At 36.0% G+C, this 24,796-nt stretch overlaps 3 protein-coding genes across 3 annotated transcripts; 1 reads left to right on the forward strand and 2 right to left on the reverse strand.

The window, feature by feature from the left end:
- Positions 1-385: 385 nt before the first annotated feature.
- LOC117630266 (beta-glucosidase 12-like) lies at positions 386-2,402 on the reverse strand (the record flags this gene model as incomplete). Its single annotated transcript, XM_034363013.1, has 9 exons — positions 386-557; positions 670-778; positions 890-992; positions 1,100-1,131; positions 1,214-1,431; positions 1,538-1,653; positions 1,770-2,025; positions 2,117-2,204; positions 2,321-2,402. Coding segments are annotated over 9 exons (1,176 nt in total), but the record flags the coding sequence as incomplete, so codon positions are not given.
- Positions 2,403-11,473: 9,071 nt separating this feature from the next.
- On the forward strand, positions 11,474-12,421 carry LOC117630267 (probable aspartyl protease At4g16563). Its single transcript, XM_034363014.1, has 2 exons — positions 11,474-11,854; positions 11,954-12,421. The coding sequence occupies exons 1-2, from the start codon at positions 11,474-11,476 to the stop codon at positions 12,419-12,421; spliced, it is 849 nt and encodes a 282-aa protein (XP_034218905.1).
- Positions 12,422-14,783: 2,362 nt separating this feature from the next.
- On the reverse strand, positions 14,784-17,739 carry LOC117629977 (beta-glucosidase 12-like). The gene is made up of 13 exons (XM_034362668.1): positions 17,542-17,739; positions 17,337-17,406; positions 17,177-17,235; positions 16,982-17,057; positions 16,791-16,868; positions 16,587-16,674; positions 16,240-16,495; positions 16,009-16,124; positions 15,685-15,902; positions 15,571-15,602; positions 15,361-15,463; positions 15,141-15,249; positions 14,784-15,028 (listed from the first exon to the last, which is right to left on the reverse strand). The coding sequence occupies exons 1-13, from the start codon at positions 17,713-17,715 to the stop codon at positions 14,857-14,859; spliced, it is 1,551 nt and encodes a 516-aa protein (XP_034218559.1). The 5' UTR covers positions 17,716-17,739; the 3' UTR covers positions 14,784-14,856.
- Positions 17,740-24,796: the final 7,057 nt, after the last annotated feature.

The raw sequence follows: 24,796 nt of genomic DNA on the forward strand, positions 1-24,796 counted from the left end.
TGTTATGTGTTTCTGGGTTTGTGTTCTTGTGGTTGACTAGTCATCATTATCTGCCATTTGTTATTTATTTGATTATGGGTTTGTGTTGCAGAATAGATGAAAATTAGGAACAATCAGCCAAAGAACTACAAACAAATGAGTTTCATAATTATGTGTATGTTGACAGTCATCAAAGGACTAAAAATTAATGTTCAATTTTACACGAGTTTTAATGGAAATTTAATCTTATACAAGTACTAAAATTGAAATTATTGCATGTACACAAATTTGGAATTCAAATTTTGTATGTACATAAATTTGGAGTCTCTAGAATTATTGTACATACATAAAATTCACATTATTGAATTAATTACAAATATTGAATGACGAATATGATATCAAGTTTTCAATACGGCTTAAGGAAACTTTTTAACCAGTGTGCCGAGAGTTTTAGGTGCCTTTTAAGCCTATCGTTGTAATCCACATAGGTAATACCAAATCGAACACTGTATCCCGAACTCCATTCAAAGTTGTCTAGCAACGTCCATGGAAAGAATCCCTTCACTTTGACACCATTGCTAAAAAGAAATTAAACATATTTATGTCAATAATATGAATCAATAACTCAAAATCTAAAGCTAGACCATATATATATATATATATTCTAAATGAATTTGTTAATACACTTACTCAATAGAACTTTGAACATAATGAAGGTGGCGATTGTAGTAGTCAATTCTATGGGTATCATTAAGGGCTTCGGCAAGTGATAATTTCGGATCATTGAACTCATCCACACCTACAATATAATACATTTTAAATTTAGAGACTTTGTACTGCTTGTGTGTGTTTTACACCAAAAATATGTGAAACATTGATCATGCAATTACTCAAGGCTAGAAATAATTACCATTTTCAGTAATGTAAATGATTGGATTGTGATACTTTTTCTTTGTGTAGAGTAAAAGATCTTGAATTCCTTGTGGATAAACATTTAGCCATTCCGAAGCACCCTGCACCCAAATTTGAAGATATTTAGATTTTTAGGAATCACATTTGTAAGTGCAAAACGATTAATGGTCAAAATCATAAAGGCATAATCTAGTAATTTGATGTGTACCTTTGAACCGATGGGGACCCCGTTACGCTCAGCTGCCACAACGTATATGAATATCAGAATCTAATTAGTCTATAAACTCAAATTGCATGAATTAAATTTTGAATTTTTACTCACATGAAAGATTAACTCCAGCATCTGTTGTGTAGCTTGCATATACAGAGTTATTTTGAGGTGCATCGCTTGCATAGTAACCAGCATAGTAATTTAGTCCAAGAAAATCAAATGAACCAATTAGCAACTTGGATTGTTCTTTCGTGAATTTTGGTAATCGGCTTCCGACAAGAGATCGCATGCTTTGAGGATAGTCACCACTTGTCAATGGCTCAACAAACCTACAAGAATGTAAAAATTTCAAGCATTAACTTGACATTATATTATATATTGCTCTCTAGCAAGGAGTAAATATTATATTCATAAGTAAATTCAAAATACACTTGCCATCCGAACATAAAATCCAAAGCTCGTAATGCTGCATTTTTATTTTCTTTTTCTTCTGATAGGGGCTCAAACCAATGTGACACCAGTGTTATCCCTATCACTCCATTTTGAGATGCCTGCACAAGAACATATAGTTTGTTTGTTTTAGAGTCACAAAAAAGTAAAGTAGTTTCTCTCTTGTTGCAACTTAGAATCCAATATTATGACAAATAAAATAACTAATGAATTGTACCTGGTATTTATTTTTGTACAATTTTACGGCAGCTGCATGAGCAAGGAGCAGGTGGTGTGTTACCAAATATGGTTCAGTAGATGAATCTCCCCCGGTGCAGTTTAGCTGCTGCCAAGTGGAGCATCGTCCCGGCGCATGAGACCCGATTGCATAACCAAAGTTACTAAAGGTATATGGCTCATTCAGTGTGCTCCAATGCTTTACTCGATCACCAAATTCCTTATAACAAAGTTCTGCGTAATCTTGAAAATGATTGCTGTATATACACATTTCAGAATGTGAATGTCATAATTGTATTTATTAATTAAATTATTAATACGATTCAGAGGACAAATTTCTTCACTTACACAATATGAGGGCTTAAGAAACCACCATATTCGTCTTCTAAAGTTTGGGGAAGGTCCCAATGAAAGAGTGTCACAAATGGCGTTAGACCTATAAATAGCATGATCAATAAAAACGAGTTATAAGTTTGATAAAACGAGTTTTTTTATGAGTGCATGAAGCTGTTATTGTATAAATTATTGATCATGTGAGGTGGGATGACTCACCATTGCGTAAGAGCTCATTGATGAGATTGTTGTAATATTTGATTCCTTCCTTGTTCACTCCTCCACTTAACTTTCCATCTAATAATTAAAACAAAACCAGAAAATAACGAAATAAGTGCACTGATACAATATAAACTGAACTTTAACCAATGGGTCAAACTGTGGAAACAAATTTGACACACAATTGTTCAAATTAAAACTCTACCTATGTACCCAATATATTTGGGCTTCAGGCACTTTCTTTGGGTTGATTTATTCTTTCACTTCCTTCAGCGTAATTGTACCTACGAAAAAGATATATCGTAATAAGGAATTAGTGGCATATTTATAAATAAATGAATCTAGTTAGAAAAATATATTCAAAAGTTTGACCATTGTCAAGAATCAAATTTTATACCCAAATAATTACATAAAATTGTCCTTCATGTCCAGCAATAATCTCATTTAAAAGGTCAAAACGATAGGAAAAAGAAAAAGAGATATTCAGTCATACACCCATTCAGTCAAAATGATAAACCTTACACCATTTAATTTCTAAAAAAACCTCAAAAAACGTCAGCTGGCCCTATTGAATTTAATTTTGATTATTAAATTACTTTGATATCCTATTGAGTGTCTTGGGATTCTGAGGTTTTGGGGTTGGTCTTGTTTTGTAATTTACAAGAAATTAAAAGCCTCTTTGTTATGTTGTAAATGAGTTTTGGGCTTGTTTCTAAAGTCCATTTCATATAGGATTTTTATTTATTTTAAATTTGAGTCCTTATATTAGGTATAATAAGGAATCTCCCAAAAAAAAAACCCACGAAAGAGCTTAATTATGATAGGAAGAAAAATAACATTAAAATGCACAGAAAGAAACGCATAAACAAAAAGTCATTACTACATATTTATCTCATGTGAAACGATCTTGAGGTTATTTTGAAAGAGGATGAAAAGAAAGTTGCTATGAGAATTGTTTGGAACAGTGAAGGCATAAGTTTGACAAGAAATATGTGAGGATGAGTTTAGCAATTACGCTAGCCATAGACTTGTCCAAGCAATAGCATATGAAAATTATCATTAATTCTCCACGTTCTTCTTTGCTCTTCAAAATATCACTCTGTTTCAAGAAATAAATTATACTCACAGCCGAGTCATTAAAAAAAATGCCTTGAACAAAAGCTTATTATGGGAAGAATTAAAGGATTAATCGTTTTATTAGTCCTTGAATTTAGACCCGATTTGCATTTGAGAACTTAATTTCCAAAATGGTTCCCGTGGTACTTTAACTTTAGTTTCGTTAGAACAAATGGTCTTACCATCAATTTTGTTAACTTTTCTGTTAAGTGCAGAGACAAAATGGTATACATTCCTTGAGGATGTTTTATAGAATACTGTACATGAAGGCAAATCATGTGGTTAATTAGGAGACTCGACCAGAATTAGCGGCTACTATTCCATGTTTGGCTATTCATTCAACTATGAAACTTTCCTTTGTACCCTTCTAATTGCATGTACGTGTGTTTTGCAAAGAAATTTATTTCATCATTGCTTCCTATTCTCATGCGCAGCACGTACTTCCTCTATATAAAGGCCATGCAACATGCCACCCAGCCAGAGCCAACCAACTTATACTGATCAAGATTAACAACAGCATAAAAACATCTCAATGCTGTTGTTGGCCCTTCTACTTTTGTTTTGCTTCCTGGTGCTTCTGAAGGCTCATTAGCAAGAGCAGTTTAGGTTAAGGGGGAGTCCATTTTGGACCTAGCTAATGGAGGTATATTTTGTATTCAACAAGGGTAGTACATTTTGTAATCAGATATTGGGAATACTCCTTGGCATCTTCTTTTGTAATCCATGTAGTTTGATAAGGGGTGCTTTTTTTGTACTTGACTGAACACATGCTTTATATTTCTCATGCATTGCCAAAGGTAATTCTCACATTACATTCATTAGAATGCATTAGGTTATGACTAGTCATCTTGTATGTGTATGACTAGTCATCTTTAGTAAATCATAAGGATCGCCAACTCATGTGTGATTCCAGCTGGGTCCTTACGAAATTTTGTCTTATTCTATGATATTCTTCTGTTTTCGTCTGTCCTTTTCTAACATAGGAATTTTGGGTAAATGGACCCTTCATTCTCCTTAGAGCCGTCACTTCAGGAAAGGTGTTTTTGAAAGGTTGTGACACTACGTCAAATTTCACTTACAGCAACACTAAATACGCATTGGTAAAGAGCGAAATCGATCCTATTAGTAGATTAGGCATCAATTTCATAAATAACGATACTAAACAGGTATAAAGACATCAACGCGCATTTTTGTTCATTTATGACGATGCCTTTATCCCCCTTTAGCATCATCTACAGAAATATAGATGCCTAAAGTGATTAGTTTTTATTTTATTTTTAAGAGGGTCATTTTTTGGTAATATACCTCTGATGCCTAAAGTCTGAGACAATGCCCAAACCCAAAATTTTTACTCTATCTCGCAAACTCTCTCTGAAACTTCAGCTCCCTCTCAAAATCTAGCCCCAATTCTTCTAACTCCCTCTCAATTTTTTCACTCACTCTGAAACTGTACCCTAAAAATTCATCTCCTGAACAAAACTCTCCTGCAGTCCCTCTGAAACTCTCTCTTTCTTCTCTCTCCTCCATCACTGCCCCATTCTTGCTAAAACCCTCAGATGCTCAACCATTACGATTCACAGTGAGAATCATTCTTCCATTCGACGATTCTCAAGCCAGCTCACACAATTTCTCAAGCCCAGACACTCAAACGGAAGTTTAAGTCGACAATTGTGTGATTTTATTTATCAGTTCGAAGCATTTCCCTTTCCCCAAAAAGTTAAGGTTTTGACCACACCCCACACCTCCTCTTCTGGTAAGCTTTTCTTCTCTCTTCACAACTAAAATTTAAGGTTAAACATTCTTTCTCTCAATACTAGGAAAACCTTCAAATTTTAGTAACCAGCACTAGATCAATTTTTTATATATTTTTTTATAGCTTTTTGTTGTGTTTTGTTGCTAAATTTGTGATTGATTATCTTGGATACCTAATTTTAAAAAATTACATGATTGGATCAAATGATGGATTTGCTTGTGAGATTCCAATCCAACCTAGTTAGTTTCATATTTATTTTGCTCATATAGGTAATTGTAATTCAGAAAAATATGAACATTTTAAGTTATTTGATAGAATAATGTTTAATACGAGTCCTATTCTCGTGGACCCTATGATTCAAGAAAATTGTGATCAACCACCCTTAGATCTAATCTAAAGATTCTGAAAAGAAAAACAAAAACAAAAACAAAACAAAACTGATTTAAAAATTATAATATCATCATGTTTTTACTCTATATCAAAACACTATTTTGGTTATTAAAAATAAATTTTAAAAAAACCAAACAACAAACGCCATCACCCGATTAAAATAGTTATTCTATTTTGTATCAAAACATTAAGTCTTTCAATTAGTGTTTAATTTACTCTCCTCACCTAAGTACCAATTACAAACACACATTACTGCTACAAAGTTTAATTTTAAAACTTTTAAAACTGCGTCACAATGGATTTTATTGTAAGTGTGGATGGGTATTTTTTTGTAGAGATATCATTGAATTAAGACATGAAAATTTGACAGTCGAATAATTGGAATACAATACAAAGTGAGATTTACAATCAAATAAACTTATTTGAGAGGCTTATCTAAACAAACATTACAGGATTGATCGTATACAAACCTTCCGCTTCTTGGAGGAAGTCGTTGGCCTTCAAGAAATTTACACTCGATCCTATTCCTTCTTCTTGGGTTGTAATTCGTGTCCAGCAGAAAAGTAGTTTTCAAAAGAAAGTTCAAACACCAACCTTTCAATACCGATCTTTCTCAAAGATTAATTTTCAAATTTTCTTTCCCAATAAGGGGTTCCATTTTCTTTTCCATATATTTAAGGAGAAATCTTTATCACGTAACGGATGGTAAAAAAATGGAAAAAGGAAAAAAACGCCTTGATGGAAACCTTATATTCTGGGAAGAAAAAGCACTAAAAGAAAAGGTAAGCAAGATATTTATCTTATTTGAAACGATCTTCAGGTAAACAAAATGTCATTACTGCAAATGTTTATCTTATTTGAAACGATCTAGAGGTAATCTTGAAAGAAAAGAAAATTGCTATGAGAATTGTATGTGGAATTCATAACTTTTGACGTTGAATATGAGGATAAATTAAATTACATTCGCTCTAAAGAGGATTGTTTTAGTTCGTTTGAGGAGCCCCTTCATGTTATTCAGAATGCCCTGCTTTTTGATTCTATGAATTGATCCTTAATTTTCCAGTTCAGTAACAAAGTTTTCCTTGTACCGTACGTAGAAGTTCCCTTAAAAGAAAAAAAAGAAAAGAAAAAGACCCTTTACTCTATTGCCTTGTAATGGAAACAACAAACATTACTTTTTGTTTTTTTGTTTTGGTTTGGAGAGAAGGCAATAGTATTTTATTGAAAAATCAGTAATCGGGCTACATTGTCAGAGATTTTGCGAGTTTCTCTACACCAATGAGCTTGGTTGTTGGTCCTTATATTTGGAGTGGGAACGATCTTGAGGTCCTTATATTTTCACGTGATAATTGCTGATTCAATGTACAGAATTCTCCAAAAAGAATGTACAGCAAATTATCTCTTGAAAATGTCAAAAGAGTAGCAAAACAAAAAAGGCCATGAATGAAATGCTACTTCTTTATGTAAAGATGAGTTTTCCATGTACGCTAGCTATATAGACTCGTTCAAGCACTGGCATCTGAAAATTATCATCAATTCTTTACGCTAGCTCTTCTTTCCTCCAAATTTCAAGAACTTACTTTTTGAATTCAATTTTTTGTTGTTGTTGTTGTTATCTCCTGGAATTTTATATTAGTTGTATAGTTTATTTGAATTGCTTATTGAAGAAGATAGTTCGGACAAAGAAATAATAATAATATAAAAGGCTAGGTGTGCACGTCTCTATGCAGGCTTCTACCTACAGACCATTCTAATCAATAACCTTTGCTCGTTCAACAAAGGTCACGACTCACAAGTACCTGCTATGTCATTAGATGTGCTTCAAATTACGAGCTGCGCTAGATGATACATAAAAAAAGAAAAAACGAAAAGAGAAGAAAGGGTCAACTACATATTAGTACCTAAATTTTAGGTGTCGTCAAGTGATGACTTGACAGCTTCGACGCGAATTTTTTTTTTAATTGTCGTGGATAATTTTATTTTTCACGCCCACTCTTAGGACAGGTGTTGAAATATGGTGTATTCTGAACCCTAATGCCGAATGTTAAACAAATCCCTAATCCCCAAACGTTATTATCAAACAAAGATTTCTTTTCACACAGCCTTCAAATCAAAACAATTTCGAACTGCCAAAAGCCTTCGAATTATGTCGATTGCAGAGGGTAAGCGAATCTTGCTGAATTTAGGGTTATTGTGTCGACTTCGAGGAAATATCGCAGGAGATTGTGTCGACTTTGAGGAAATATCGCAGGAGAATATGCTAAGTTTCAAACTTCTGAAACATGTGGGTGTGGGGGTTCGGTACTTTGGTGTTTTTTTTTTTATGGTTTCGGTTTCGAACGTGTTTTTTATGGGTTTCCTTTTGTGTAGGTTTTAGCTGTTACCTTTTCAAAAATAGGATTTCAACTGTTACCTTTTAGGGTTTGGGGTTTCTTTTTATAATGAAGGAGACTTTGCTTGGTTCGTAAAGTGGTCAATGTAGAAAGTTAGGTTCGGCATTCATGTAGGACAAATTATAGGCTTGTTCCTACAAAGAAAATATAAATTGAACGAGAATTTAAACTTACGCTAGGAAAAATGAAGAACTCGTTACACTAAGTGCTTGAAAAGTAAAATCCTAAGTCTAGGAAAAGAAAAGTGCGAGACGAAAAATAAGTTAAAAATAGGTTTTTCTGTCTGATGTTGTGTGTATTCGTCTTCTTTTGGTGAGATTTATATAGTCCATTCGTCAGCCCATGGGCTGGCCATTGAATGGCCAAATGTCAACTCTTCTTTAAAATCTATCCTTTCAAAGCCCCCCTCAATCCGTCGAATTGCAATGAGGGAGATATTCTAACATGTTCGATTCTTCCTTGCTTTGGAACATTTTGAATTATTATAAACAACCTTGATTTCTTTCCTTGCAAAGCCTCCGTCACGTGCATATAATCCTCCAAAAATCCTAAGCTCGAATCAATGTCTTCAGCTAGGACCTTTGATCTCTTGGCATGACATGAAGGTGCCCTTCATGACCTTTGAATTCCTGAAGCTTTAAGATTAGTTTGCCGATGAACCTAATTCATTTTTTGTATTCATATACATTCCAAACCAATAGACTTCAGCCGGAACAATTATAATATTCCAAACCAAAAAGACTCGGCCGCCACTCCTTTGCCCAAGATCAGCACTTCCTTTGTGCCAAAATCCCGGCCGCACTTCTTTTGGGCACATCCTGCCTCATTCGAGCACAGCCCAACCTTCATCTCTAGCTGCACTTTGAACACAGCCCGACTATTCTTTGAACACTCTGCCACGTTCTACCATGGCCTGACCATTTTCTCTAGCTCATCCGGTCGCAATACCCCCACCAGGCCCGGCCGCTCTAGACACAGCCCAACTACATTCAACCACTCCCGGCTGTCTCGCAAGCCCCAAGTTTCCCCGACGAACCCAGGCCCCATTCTCCAAGCATTAGAATCCGGCCGCAATCCTTCAACTCGGTCGTGCCCAACCGCATTCTCGTAGCCAGCTCCTTCGGCCGTGCCCTAGGACTCAACGCCCAACCGTGACTTCACCAACTTCAAATCCAGCTGCACTCTTTCAGTTCCTAGCTCGGCCAATTTCAACAAGTTTTGGCTGCCTCACTGCAAGACCCCATCCCGACGTGACCAATCCCGAAAGCCTGGCTGTAATTCCAAGGTGCCTGGGTGAATTTTTCTACCTCCAAACACACACACACACACACACACACACACACACACACACACAAACATATATATATGAATACAAAAATTGAATTCGGTTCCTCTGCAGAACAATCTTAGAGCTTCAGGAATTCAAAGGTCATGAAGGGCAACACATCCATCTACTCACATTCCATTCAAGCCCACATTCGGGGCTTGGTGGTGGCATGCCTCACACTCAAAAGAAAAATGACAAAAAGTTCCTTCAGTCGGCCGCACTCGGCCAAAAAGAGGATAATAATTGCTCTTATCGTTCTTATCGCTTTTATTTTGTTCTTGCTTTATTTATCGCTTTGATTTATTTTATCACACTTCAATTCTTGTCTTTACGCTTATACACATATTAGTTTAATTGCTTTATTTTTACTTAAAACCCTAAAAATCACAAAAACATCCGTACAAAGCCTAACCATCCTCGAGCCCGAGGAAGTGAAAGAAACCCTAATATAAAATAGATTTTAGAAACACACCCAAAACTCATTTACTACATAACAAAAATGCTTTTAACTTCTAACTTCTTTTAAATTACAAAACTGTCATTGATTTCTTAAAAGAAACCCAACCCCAAAACCTCATTAAAAAGCGCAAAACACTTAATAGGATATCAAAGTAATTTAATAATCCAAATTAAATGCAATAGGGTCAGCTATCATTTTTTTTTTTTTTTTTTTTTGTTTACATAAATTAAATAGTGTAAGGTTTATTTACAATTTTAGTGCTAATAATATGTATATGACTAAATATCTTAAAAATAAACCGAGAAGAAACTGATTATAGAAACTAATACTTGTTTTGAACAAACCATGTTTAATAAAAATGATATATATATATATATGTATATATATATATGTGTATATATATATATATATATTTATATATATGTATATATTTATATTTATATTTATATATATTTTTTGGCTTACTAGCGTTATAAAAAAGCGATCCAATGATATACATTTATTTTTTAAAATTAAATTCACTAAAAACAAAAAAGCAAAATCGAATCTCTGTGTAAAAAGACAAAATAACTATAAAAAACTTAGAATAACTACTTGTGCTAAATGTGTAAAGCTTAGAAATTGGGGTCGAATAGGGTCCTAAGAATCCATGTTTGAAAACTAACAACTGAATTTCTGAGTCCAATAATGAGCATATAAAACGTCAGGATAATGGAACCAAAAAATTACTGAAGTCAAATATACGTAAAACATAATACTAATTAAAGAAAACAACTGAATTAGAACAACACAAGAAATAAGAAAGACTTGCCTACTTAGTGTAACAAGTACTCCTTAGTATTTACATGAAAATCCAAAGTTGACATGAATTTCTTTTTTTTTCTTTTTTTTTTTTAACAAACAAAAAAACTTTACAATGAAGATCATCGAGGGATCTTTATACCATACAAATCAAAGTATAATTTATGTAACACTCTTTCAGGAAAATGACAGGGACTCGTACAAGCATGCTCATATTTTGCTACAATATCAGCCACTTAATTTGTTTCCCAACATGCATGACACAAAGAGGATGATTTAAACTTTTGAAGCAGCTTCTTTGGACCAGTGTACGAAACATTCAAGGAGTGACATGCATCTGTTAATTCTATTTTTGCTTTGAATTCATTTCTCTTTGTAAGTGAGCACGGATGAAATTGGAATTTGAACACCTCAACCCAAAAGAGGATTTACAAGCTGCCAAACAAAATTGTTGTTTTGCAAAGGTCAAGTAGAAACCATACTCATCTATTCTTTTGGTTTCGACATGTAAGCCTTTCTTTCTATGCTTAAACACATACACAAAGACACACCTGTTTGCTATCAAAGATTGAAGCTGGCAAAATTCATCATCCAACCTAACTGGCACTCACATTTTCTATCCTTAAGAACCACAATAAAAATTAAGCTTCCTCTATCCAATCTATCAAAACCATGGCTTCTTCTTCATCTTCTATGCTGCTCTTTCTCTCTCTACTTCTCCTTGTACCGTATATTACTTCCTCCAATATTATCATCATACCCATCTCACATTTACCCCAAAACCCACATCCCAATCCTTACCAGCACCTCAGCTACTTAGCAAATTCCTCTTTGAAAAGAGCCCACCACCTCAAAAATCCCCAAACTACCCCTCCTCATACCAACGCCAAAATCCCACTTTTCTCCCACAGCTATGGAAGCTACTCCTCCTTCCCCTAAGCTTTGGCACACCCCTCCCCAAACCCTCCCCTTCATCATGGACACTGGTAGTGATTTAACTTGGTTCCCTTGCGGCAAAAACTACCAGTGCATCAATTGCTCCATTTACCTCAACAACACCGCCAAAGTCAAATCTTTTATTCCCATATTGTCCTCATCTTCCAAAACCCTCGCCTGCTTGAACCCCAAATGCGCTAGGATTTACCCGAAAATTCACTGCCCAGATTGCAAACTCGGATCGAAAAACTGTACCTGGAGATACCCTTGGTACACATACCCCTACGGCTCTGGCAACCCAAGTGGAAGTCTACCATCTGAAATGCAACACCTCCGGAACTGCCGCTGGCATTACCGGGTTAGGCCGCGGCCCAGCTTCTCTCCCCACCCAATTGGCCGTCAAAAAATTCTCCTACTGCCTTCTCTCTCACCTCTTCGATGAAACTAACAAAAGCAGCTCAGTGGTCCTCTCGGTGGAAAGGACTCCATCAAGAAAACTAAAGGCGTCAGCTACACGCCGTTTGTGAAAAACCCAGAAGCCCCCGGAAGGGGACATTTCCTCACCTCTTACTACGTTGGCCTCCGCCGCATCACTGTGGGAGGGCGGAGCGTGAAGATTTCATACAGGTACCTAAGGCCTGACAAGAACAGCTCCGGCGGGACCATAGTCGATTCCAGGACCACCTTCACGTATATGGCACCTGAGGTGTTCGAGCGCATGGCGGGAGAGTTCGAGAAGTTTACGAAGGGCTATAAGAGGGAGGAGGAAGTGGAGGCTTTGACTAGGTTAAGGCCGTGCTATAATGTTTCCAGGATCGAAACGCCGACGTTTCCAAGCGTGACGTTTCACTTCAATGGAGGGCTGAGATGGCGCTGCCGGAGGAGAATTACTTGGTGCCAGCCGGTTGGAAGGTGGTGTGCTTGACGATTCGGGGTGATAATTTGCCTATGATCTCGTCTGGGCCTTCTATAATTTTGGAGAGTTTTCAAATGCAACTAAGGTGTCCAAAGACAATTCGAAGGCAACAATATGTCCGAAGATATTACGAAGGCAACTGTATGTCCGAAGACATCCATATTTCTGAAGGCATCCAGGATGTTCGAAGACATCAATATTTCTGAAGGCAAAAATATTTCTAATTTCAAATGATTTAACACATAAATAAAAATAAACATAGATGTATCATGCTTGAAAAGTAAATGCAATAGAACAATAATTCACAAATATTTAATAAAATTGTAATAGCATAAAACCATTTTAAAACAAAAAACCAAATCACAACACCTCCTAACCAATTGGTCTTGATCGGCCGGCAAGGCCTACCACCTAGGTCAATTAGGGTTGTGGGGTCCATGACCTCTTATTTCTGATCCGAAAGTTCCCATAGGTTCAAAAAATCTACTAAACAAGTCCGAAAGGTTGGTCTCGATCGACCGGTTGGATCTAAGTCAATCACACGATCGAACGACGATTGGTTCGCTTAAACCTAGAACATTGACTCAGAGTATCTGGTACTCCGATTCTCGATCCATAAGTTCCTACACAATCCTAGAGATACAGGGAACAACATAACTGAAATTGGAACCAATCTAACGATCAGAACCTATCGAACCCGGATATCGCATAATAGGCGCAATATCCGTTCGATAGTCAAACGGTAATCAAATTCAAATCCAATTAGATCATCATGCTCGGAATGACGTGGGAAACATTTTAAGATGGAATGGGCCGCCACTCGTTCCGGGCAACGGTGGGTGTGTTTTGAGATTTTTCGACGACGGAAAATCTTCAAACCACTGGCCAATACCTATACCAACACATTCAAACTAACAAGGGGAACAACTTTTGGTCTTGGACTTTGGCCAAAAAGTGGCCGAAAATGGGTGAAAACAGCAAAAACCATCGGCTCAATATGGGTGTTTTGATTAATTTCCAAAACTCCAAAATCGATCCCAACCACATATATAAATAGATAGAGCACGAAGAGTAGATGAAGTTTTCTACCTCGATCAACAAAAACGATGATCAGAAAAAGCTTCGAAGCTACCGTTAATTCCCGTCATTCCAGCCCTCAATCCTTGGGTTTTCAAGCTGGGAAATGACATGGGTTAGGTAGAGGATGAACCGGAAGTCAAAGTGACGGCATCACTAGGAGAGAGAGAGAGAGAGAGAGAGAGAGAGAGAGAGAGAGAGAGTGAGAATAAGCTATCCGTCCAGCTTTTTATAATTTAACTTTGTAAAAATTACGATTGTGCCATTACACTTCTGTAGATCGTAACTTCTTCATTTCAACTCCGATTTGGACCCACCACATGTCTACAAACTCGTGAGCTCGAGCACTACATAAAGGAACCAAGAAACTTCCCAACATGAGCCATGAGTAAAAAGTCAACTCTAAACTACCGAGGAACCTTAAGGTTAAAGTCGTACTTTCACTTTAGAATTTTGCAAATTCAATTAAATTTCAGAATGAGATGTTACGGTTGATCACTTCTATATTCTATCTCTCAGCTTTATGTTGAGTGCATATATGGAATTCGGAGATAAATACTTAGAACTATTTTGATTTTTTGTGGTTATTCAGTCTTTGATTTTTGCAGAGAGGGAATCAACTATGTTTTGGGTGGGCTGAGGGAATTTATGTGTGGAGGGTAGGTGTTCTATCATAGAGAGAGAATGAGGAATGGGAAGAGGAAAGGGGGAATGGAAGAAGGGCCTTTGAAGAGGGAAGGGGGGAATGGATTTTAAGGTGGGCGGGGGATTGCTTGGAGTCACCAGTGGTGCATTTTGTTCGAAAAAGGAGCTTCACAGAGGATTTAGATATTGAAAAGACTAAAATACCCTTGAGAATGGATGAAAAATTGGATGACGTTAAGGTCAGATGACAAATCATGAATTTTGAAAAATTAAGACGACATTTCTCCTAAAATTTTCTTTAAGGTGGCAAATTGAAATTGATGTAGCCACTAAAGAATGAGCCGTATTGTAGCCTCTAAATAATGGGCCACTAAATGTCAATTTTTTTTTTACACTGTAGTATAATGGTCAAAGTACAATGGAATTTAAACAAATAGATGAAAATTAGGAACAATCAGTAAAAAAACTACAAACGAGTTTCATAATTATGTGTATGTCGACAGTCATCAAAGGACTAAAAATTAATCTTTAATTTTATACGAGTTTTAATGGAAATTTAATCTTATACAAGTATTAAAATTGAAATTATTTTATGTACACAAATTTGGAATTCAAATTTTGTATGTACATAAATTTGGAATCTCTAGAATTATTGTACAAACATAAAATTCACATTATTGAATTAATTACAACTATTGAATGAAGAATATGATCTGAAGTTTTCAATACGGCTTAAGGAAACTTTTGAACCAGTGTGCCGAGAGTTTTGGGTGCCTTTTAAGCCTATCGTTGTAATCCACATAGGTAATACCAAATCGAACACTGTATCCCGAACTCCATTCAAAGTTGTCTAGCAACGTCCATGGAAAGAATCCCTTCACTTTGACACCATTGCTAAAAAGAAATTAAACATATTTATGTCAATAATATGAATCAATAACTCAAAATCTAAAGCTAGACCATATATATATATATATATTCTAAATGAATTTGTTAATACACTTACTCAATAGAACTTTGAACATAATGAAGGTGGCGATTGTAGTAGTCAATTCTATGGGTATCATTAAGGGCTTCGGCAAGTGATAATTTCGGATCATTGAACTCATCCACACCTACAATATAATACATTTTAAATTTAGAGACTTTGTACTGCTTGTGTGTGTTTTACACCAAAAATATGTGAAACATTGATCATGCAATTACTCAAGGCTAGAAATAATTACCATTTTCAGTAATGTAAATGATTGGATTGTGATACTTTTTCTTTGTGTAGAGTAAAAGATCTTGAATTCCTTGTGGATAAACATTTAGCCATTCCGAAGCACCCTGCACCCAAATTTGAAGATATTTAGATTTTTAGGAATCACATTTGTAAGTGCAAAACGATTAATGGTCAAAATCATAAAGGCATAATCTAGTAATTTGATGTGTACCTTTGAACCGATGGGGACCCCGTTACGCTCAGCTGCCACAACGTATATGAATATCAGAATCTAATTAGTCTATAAACTCAAATTGCATGAATTAAATTTTGAATTTTTACTCACATGAAAGATTAACTCCAGCATCTGTTGTGTAGCTTGCATATGCAGAGTTATTTTGAGGTGCATCGCTTGCATAGTAACCAGCATAGTAATTTAGTCCAAGAAAATCAAATGAACCAATTAGCAACTTGGATTGTTCTTTCGTGAATTTTGGTAATCGGCTTCCGACAAGAGATCGCATGCTTTGAGGATAGTCACCACTTGTCAATGGCTCAACAAACCTACAAGAATGTAAAAATTTCAAGCATTAACTTGACATTATATTATATATTGCTCTCTAGCAAGGAGTAAATATTATATTCATAAGTAAATTCAAAATACACTTGCCATCCGAACATAAAATCCAAAGCTCGTAATGCTGCATTTTTATTTTCTTTTTCTTCTGATAGGGGCTCAAACCAATGTGACACCAGTGTTATCCCTATCACTCCATTTTGAGATGCCTGCACAAGAACATATAGTTTGTTTGTTTTAGAGTCACAAAAAGTAAAGTAGTTTCTCTCTTGTTGCAACTTAGAGTCCAATATTATGACAAATAAAATAACTAATGAATTGTACCTGGTATTTATTTTTGTACAATTTTACGGCAGCTGCATGAGCAAGGAGCAGGTGGTGTGTTACCAAATATGGTTCAGTAGATGAATCTCCCCCGGTGCAGTTTAGCTGCTGCCAAGTGGAGCATCGTCCCGGCGCATGAGACCCGATTGCATAACCAAAGTTACTAAAGGTATATGGCTCATTCAGTGTGCTCCAATGCTTTACTCGATCACCAAATTCCTTATAACAAAGTTCTGCGTAATCTTGAAAATGATTGCTGTATATACACATTTCAGAATGTGAATGTCATAATTGTATTTATTAATTAAATTATTAATACGATTCAGAGGACAAATTTCTTCACTTACACAATATGAGGGCTTAAGAAACCACCATATTCGTCTTCTAAAGTTTGGGGAAGGTCCCAATGAAAGAGTGTCACAAATGGCGTTAGACCTATAAATAGCATGATCAATAAAAACGAGTTATAAGTTTGATAAAACGAGTTTTTTTATGAGTGCATGAAGCTGTTATTGTATAAATTATTGATCATGTGAGGTGGGATGACTCACCATTGCGTAAGAGCTCATTGATGAGATTGTTGTAATATTTGATTCCTTCCTTGTTCACTCCTCCACTTAACTTTCCATCTAATAATTAAAACAAAACCAGAAAACAACGAAATAAGTGCACTGATACAATTTAAACTGAACTTTATATGACGATTGGTCACAACCAAATGTGAGGATGTGGATGAACTTACTTGGTAATAATCTTGACCATGAGATAGAGAATCTATAAGCATCCCACCCCATATTCTTCATAATCCCCACATCTTCCTACAGTGCATAACAAAAAATGATTTTATGAGAAAGAGCTAAACATTATAGGGAGCTTATCTTCAATATCCAGAATTTTCTTCATGCTTCAAAATTTAATATGTGCAGTGGTCATGAACCTTATAGCGGTGATACTGATCAACAGCGATATCTCCATTACTGCTATCATTAATCTTTTCTGCAATAAATCATTGAAAATTTAATTAAATATTTAGAGCATAAGAGTAAAAGTAATACCATTTTGTTATTTTAACTAATTTATGATTTGATTGGACAGACCTGGATATTTGTGGGTGAAGGTATCCCAAATGCTTGGTCCTCTACCACCTTCGTTTGCAGCACCTTCATACTGAAATACACAAGAGACACAATGAAGAAGATGTCAATATTCTTGCAAGGATCGATGCTTGGTCTGAATTTGAAAGAAAACCCTAACCAATCAGAACACGAATTAAATTAAAGCCTAGAAGAAGAAAGGACTTACTTGGTAAGATCCAGAACCTACGCCAAATATGAACCCTTCTGGAAAACTGCTCCTATTGAGAGAAGCAGTGTCAAAATGCGTGGGTGGAGCTCTAATATCTGCTTTGCTATTTGTGAATGCAAAGCCAATTAGTAGCAGCACGCCTAAGAGAAAAGATCGTAATTGCATTGCCATAACTTGAGGTTTTTTTTTGTTGGTAATAATCTTGATAAGTATAAGTTGGCTCTGGCTGGCATGCTTCATGGCCTTTATATAGAGGAGGAAGTACGTGCTGCAAATGAGAACAAAACACAGATGGGCATTGAATGGGTTTGAGGGGGCAACTACGTAGAATGTCATGGTACAAAGGGAAATGAAAACTTCCATATTTGAATGAGTTTTTGTCTCCCCCCAAATCCCAAAACTCAACTGTTATATTCAAACACGTAATATGTATAATGGTGCATGTGTGAGTAGAGCCGCTAAGTCGGATTTAGTCTCTTATAACCAATGGGTCAAACTGTGGAAACAAATTTGACACAGAATTGTTCAAATTAAAACTCTACGTATGTACCCAATATACTTGGGCTTCAGGCACTTCCTTTGGGTTGATTTATTCTTTCACTTCCTTCGACGTAATTGTACCTACAAAAAGGATATATGGTAATATGGAATTAGTGGCATATTTATAAATAAATGAATCTAGTTAGAAAAATATATTCAAAAGTTTGACCATTGTCAAGAATCAAATTTTGTACCCAAATAATTACATGAAATTGTCCTTCACGTCCAGCAATAATCTCATTTAAAAGGTCAAAACGATAGGAAAAAGAAAAAGAGATATTTAGTCATATACCTATTCTTAGCACTAATAATATAGATAAACCTTACACTATTTTATTTCTATAAACAAACCAAAAAAAATCGATGGGCTTGTTTGAAAAAATCCACGACAGTTTTGTAATTTACAGGAAGTTTAAAGCCGTTTTGTTATGTTGTAAATGAGCTTTGTGTGCGTTTCTAAATTCAATTCATATATGGTTTTTTTTTTTATAAAAAATTTGGGCACAGAAAGAAAAATAACATTAAAATGCACAGAAAGAAAAGCGTAAACAAAAAGTCATTACTACATATTTATCTCATGTGAAACGATCTTGAGGTTATTTTGAAAGAGGATGAAAAGAAAGTTGCTATTTGAATTGTGTGGAACAGTGAAGGCATAAGTTTGACAAGAAATATGTGAGGATGAGTTTAGCAATTACGCTAGCCATAGACTTGTCCAAGCAATAGCATATGAAAATTATCATTAATTCTCCACGTTCTTCTTTGCTCTTCAAAATATCACTCTGTTTCAAGAAATAAATTATATTCACAGCCGAGTCATTAAAAAAAATGCCTTGAACGAAAGCTTATTATGGGAAGAATTAAAGGGTTAATCGTTTTATTAGTCCTTGAATTTAGACCCGATTTGCATTTGAGTACCTTAATTTCCAAAATGGTTCCCGTGGTCTTTTAACTTTAATTTCGTTAGAACAAATGGTCTTATCGTCAATTTTGTTAACTTTTCTGATAAGTGCAGGGGTAAAATAGTATACATTCCTTGAGGATGTTTTCTTTTGCTAGACTTTTTCTTCTCGTAATAGCTGTACATTCCTTTTATAGAATACTGTACATGAAGGCAAATCGTTTTGAATAATTATCCAATAAGTCACTAATTTCTTGTATGACATATCCTCTTTTGGGGATGTGAAACAATAAATCAACAAAATATCCTCTATTCAACTTGGATGTGAACCCATGACATTTTAGTAATGTGAATGTAAAAAATAACCAACTCTTGTAGTTTAGGCTATGTGACTTGTATTTAAGAAACTAAATAAAATTAAAAATTCTAATTCGTTAAACAAAAATAAAATCACATATTATGCACAAATATCTGAACAATCTACAGTGTCAACAAAACAAATGGTCCGTCAAATTCTTTTCAAAATTTGACGCATGTGGTTAATTAGGAGACTTGACCAGAATTAGCGGCTACTATTCCATGTTTGACTATTCATTCAAATATGAAACTTTCCCTTTGCACCCTTCTAATTGCATGCACGTGTGTTTTGCAAAGAAATTTATTTCGTCATTGCTTCCTATTCTCATGCGCAGCACGTACTTCCTCTATATAAAGGCCATGCAACATGCCACCCAGCCAGAGCCAACCTATACTGGTCAAGATGAACAACAGCAGAAAAACATCTCAATGCTGATATGCGTTTTTTATGTTATGATTGACTAGTCAATGTGTACATCTACTCATTATGGTTGACTGGTCATCCTGTTCTTAGCCCTTTTATTTTTGTTTTGCTTTGCGTTTTGCGCCTTTGTTTATTGTCTTTTTTGCTGCTGTGCATAATTTGAAATACTTAATCGATCATTTTGCCCTTTGACTCAATCTTTGAAACATTGGTGTGGTGATTAATAGATGTGCAGATGTGCAATGCGTAGTGTGCATGTAGAAATAAATGCGCAGATGTTCCTACGAAGGAAATATAAATTGAACGAGAATTTAAACTTACACTAGGAAAAATGAAGAACTCACTACACTAAGTGCTTGAAAAGTAAAATCCTAAGTCTAGGAAAGGAAAAGTGCGAGACGAAAAATAGGTTTGTCTATCTGATGTTGTGTGTGTTCGTCTTCGTTTGGTGAGGTTTATATAGGGCATTCGTCAGCCCATGGGCTGGCTATTGAATGGCCAAATGTCAACTCTTCTTTAAAATCTTTCCTTTCGAAGCCCCCCTAAATCCGTGGGATTGCAATGATGGAGATATTCTGACATGCTCGATTCTTCCTTGCTTTGGAACATTTTGAATTATTATCAACCCCCTTGATTTCTTTCCTTGCAAAGCCTCCGTCATATTTATATAATCCTCTGAAAAGCCTAGGCTCGAATCGATGTCTTGGGCTAAGACCTTTGATCTCTTGGCATGAAATAAGGGTGCCCTTCTTGACCTTTGAATTCCTGAAGCTCTAAGATTGGTCTACCAAGGAACCTAATTCAATTATATATATATATATATATGTGAGTGTGTGTGTGTTTGGAGGTAGAAAAATTCACCTAGGCACCTTGGAATTATGGCCAGGCTTTGAGGATTGGTCACGGCCGGATTGGGGTCATGTAGTGAGGCAGCCGAAACTTGTTGAAATTGGCCGGGCTAGGAATTGAAAGAGTGCAGCCGGATTTGGAGTTGGTGAAGTCACGGTTGGGCGTTGAGTCCCAGGGCACAGCTGGAGGAGCTGGCTACGAGAATGCGATTAGGCACGACCGGGTTGAAGGATTGAGCCGGATTCTAATGCTTGGAGAATGCAGCCGGGTTCATTGGGGAAACCCGGGGCTTGCGAGACAACCGGGCCTGTTGAATGTAGTTGGGCTGCATCTAGAGCGGCCGGGTTTGGTGGGGTATTGTGACCGGATGAACTGGAATGGTAGAATGTGGCTTAGTGTTCGAAGAATAATCGGGCTGTGTTCAAAGTGCAGCTGGAGAGAAGGTTGGGCTGTGCTCGAATGTGGCCGGATATGCCCAAAAGAAGTGCGGCTGGGTTTTTGGGGCAAAGGAAGTGTGGCTGATCTTGGGCAAAGGAGTGGCAACTGAGTCTTTTTGGTTTGGAATATTAGAATTGTTACGGCTGAAGTCTGTAGGTATATTGCAAGTCAGGTTGAAGGGTTCTCAATTTGTCTTCGGCTAGGACCTTTGATCTCTTGGCATGACATGAGGGTGCCCTTCATGACCTTTGAATTTCTGAAGCTCTAAGATTAGTTTGCTGAGGAACCTAATTCAATTTATATATATATATATATATATATATATACGTACAACCTGACGTTTTTTGAGTTTTTTTTGGGTTTGTTTATAGAAATTAAATGGTGAAGGTTTATCTATATCAGTAGTGCCAAGAATGGGTATATGACTGAATATCTCTTTTTCTTTTTCCTATCGTTTTGACCTTTTAAATGAGATTATTGCTGAACATGAAGGACAATTTCATGTAATTATTTGGGTACAAAATTTGATTCTTGACAATGGTCAAACTTTTGAATATATTTTTCTAACTAGATTCATTTATTTATAAATATGCCACTAATTCCATATTACGATATATCCTTTTTGTAGGTACAATTACGCCGAAGGAAGTGAAAGAATAAATCAACCCAAAGGAAGTGCCTGAAGCCCAAATATACCTCCATTAGCTAGGTCCAAAATGAACTCCTCCTTAAGCTAAACTGCTCTTGCTAATGAGTAATAGAACTACCTAAAACACTAAAGAGCCTTCAGAAGCACCAGGAAGCATTTCCGAGTCAGTGGCATCAGAATCCTCAGAGTCTGAGACACACGGCTCCTTCAATGTATGCACAGCAGCAGCAACAGGTGGACAATCATCTGTGCCAAGAACAGGATCAGATGAAAAAGGAATCAAACGGAAAGATGAAGTAGACAGGGGAATACAAGGGTGCCCTTGTGCCTTGTACCATGACCAATTGATTTCCCCAAAGTGGCATGATAAATGATATCCTCAAAAAGAATCTTATCATATGTTGACCATAGACAACATCAGCTAACAGTTTGCCAAGGTTGGATTTGAATTGTTAGCAGTTGGAAGAAGGTTATGGCGCTCAAAATCCCACAAAAACCGAAAGAAGGGATTCAAATAGGACTTGATAGGAAGACCCGTGGGAGTATGAGGAACTGAGGGATCAGTGTAGTCCACTGTAGGCAACTGTACATGGTGACGATGCTACAGAAAACTGAGCATAATCAAAGCCAGGACACAACCTAAAACCTAGGGCTCGATTAATCAGATATGGGCGAACAATGAGTTGCACATTTCGAACAAAGACACAAAAATTTGTGACTTGAGGATCAGCAGGAAGATTGGAATAAAATTCCTTAATCACAAAGGCATTAAACTTACTTGAAATGGCATTGAGGGTGTGAAGGTGATAGTGCGTGAATAGTTGAGATGCACCACACCATGCCTTTGTAGGAAGAGCATCTAACATGTAAGATCTCTCAGCGACAAACTTCCTCTTGGAAACAACTTCGTGATAGAAATTTGCAGCCTCAGGAGACACAAAAAAGGAGGAAGGTTCCATGGAGGGGTTAGGTTGAGACTTAGGAGCCCTAGGAATAGCAAGTATGATGAGAGGCTTGGCAGAAGACATGGCGCAAAACAAACAGAAGAAACGAGAGAAGGCGACAAGAAGAAGAAAGAAGAACAGCTGAAAACCCGGAAAAAGAGTAAAAGTGAGATAGAGACAAAAAGAGAAGATATGGGTACCTAAAAACTTTTTGGGTTTTCTGATTTTTGAATTTTTTTTAAATTTAAAAAATAAAAAAAACTCGAAAGCCACGACAAAAGAGACAATAAACAAAGGCGCAAAACGCAAAACAAAACAAAAATATAAGGGCTAAGAACAGGATGACCAGTCAACCATAATGAGTAGATGTACACATTGACTAGTCAATCATAACATAAAAAACGCATATCAGCATTGAGATGTTTTTCTGCTGTTGTTCATCTTGACCAGTATAGGTTGGCTCTGGCTGGGTGGCATGTTGCATGGCCTTTATATAGAGGAAGTACGTGCTGCGCATGAGAATAGGAAGCAATGACGAAATAAATTTCTTTGCAAAACACACGTGCATGCAATTAGAAGGGTGCAAAGGGAAAGTTTCATATTTGAATGAATAGTCAAACATGGAATAGTAGCCGCTAATTCTGGTCGAGTCTCCTAATTAACCACATGCGTCAATTTTGAAAAGAATTTGACGGACCATTTGTTTTATTGACACTGTAGATTGTTCAGATATTTGTGCAAAATATGTGATTTTATTTTTGTTTAACGAATTAGAATTTTTAATTTTATTTAATTTCTTAAATACAAGTCGCATAGTCTAAACTACAAGGGTTGGTTATTTCTTATATACACACTACTAAGATGTCATGGGTTCACATCCAAGTTGAATAGAGGATATTTTGTTGATTTATTGTTTCACATCCCCAAAAGAGGATATGTCATACAAGAAATTAGTGACTTATTGGATAATTATTCAAAACGATTTGCCTTCATGTACAGTATTCTATAAAAGGAATGTACAGCTATTACGAGAAGAAAAAGTCTAGCAAAAGAAAACATCCTCAAGGAATGTATACTATTTTACCCTTGCACTTATCAGAAAAGTTAACAAAATTGACGATAAGACCATTTGTTCTAACGAAATTAAAGTTAAAAGACCACGGGAACCATTTTGGAAATTAAGGTACTCAAATGCAAATCGGGTCTAAATTCAAGGACTAATAAAACGATTAACCCTTTAATTCTTCCCATAATAAGCTTTCGTTCAAGGCATTTTTTTTAATGACTCGGCTGTGAATATAATTTATTTCTTGAAACAGAGTGATATTTTGAAGAGCAAAGAAGAACGTGGAGAATTAATGATAATTTTCATATGCTATTGCTTGGACAAGTCTATGGCTAGCGTAATTGCTAAACTCATCCTCACATATTTCTTGTCAAACTTATGCCTTCACTGTTCCACACAATTCAAATAGCAACTTTCTTTTCATCCTCTTTCAAAATAACCTCAAGATCGTTTCACATGAGATAAATATGTAGTAATGACTTTTTGTTTACGCTTTGTTAATGTATGCATTTTGAGTTATTTCTTTTGGCTTCCCTTGACAATTTTGTAATAGGATTTTTATTGTTTTTATCAAGCTCAAGCTTAGTTTAAGAATAGCTTCTCTAGGTGTTCTAAACTAACATCTATCCTATGGAGGTTCAAGCAATTTGACAAAGGTAAGTATGCATTGCATATCATGGCATTAAAACTGTTTTCATAAAATGATGACTAGTCATCTGTTTCTCGTATGACTAGTCATCCTTGCTCTGTAGGAATTCCAGCTGGATAACAAACCTTTTTGTCCTATTCTCCTTTCTCTCTCAGCTGCCATGTAGGCATTATGACCTAAGGGAATTTCTGTCTATATAGGCTAGTTGTTTCCTATTTTGGGGTCGTCTCTTTTGGGTGGAAGTTTTGGAAAGTTTGGCTTGCCATCTTTTGCTTCTTCTTCTTCGAGAGAACCATCCTATATTTCATCTATGAGTTTTTCCAAAATGATTTCTTCTTGAAAAACTGCATTTGACTTTGAATCTGCATCTAGCTACATAGAATAATCTCTCATTTATATCTAGGTCAGATTCAAGACTAATTTCTTCAAGAGAAT

This window comes from Prunus dulcis, chromosome 6 (genome assembly GCF_902201215.1).
Source record: "Prunus dulcis chromosome 6, ALMONDv2, whole genome shotgun sequence".
Classification (NCBI taxonomy): Eukaryota; Viridiplantae; Streptophyta; class Magnoliopsida; order Rosales; family Rosaceae; genus Prunus; species Prunus dulcis.

Coding starts and splice junctions, on each gene's coding strand:
- LOC117629977 (XM_034362668.1), bottom strand. CDS start 17,715: ATGGCAATGCAATTACGATCTTTTCTCTTAGGCGTGCTGCTACTAATT. Junction 16,496..16,586: donor TTCTTAAGCCCTCATATTGT/GTAAGTGAAGAA, acceptor GTGTATATACAG/CAATCATTTTCAAGATTACG. Junction 15,903..16,008: donor TTGGATTTTATGTTCGGATG/GCAAGTGTATTT, acceptor ACATTCTTGTAG/GTTTGTTGAGCCATTGACAA.
- LOC117630267 (XM_034363014.1), top strand. CDS start 11,474: ATGGAAGCTACTCCTCCTTCCCCTAAGCTTTGGCACACCCCTCCCCAA. Junction 11,855..11,953: donor ACTGCCGCTGGCATTACCGG/GTTAGGCCGCGG, acceptor TAACAAAAGCAG/CTCAGTGGTCCTCTCGGTGG.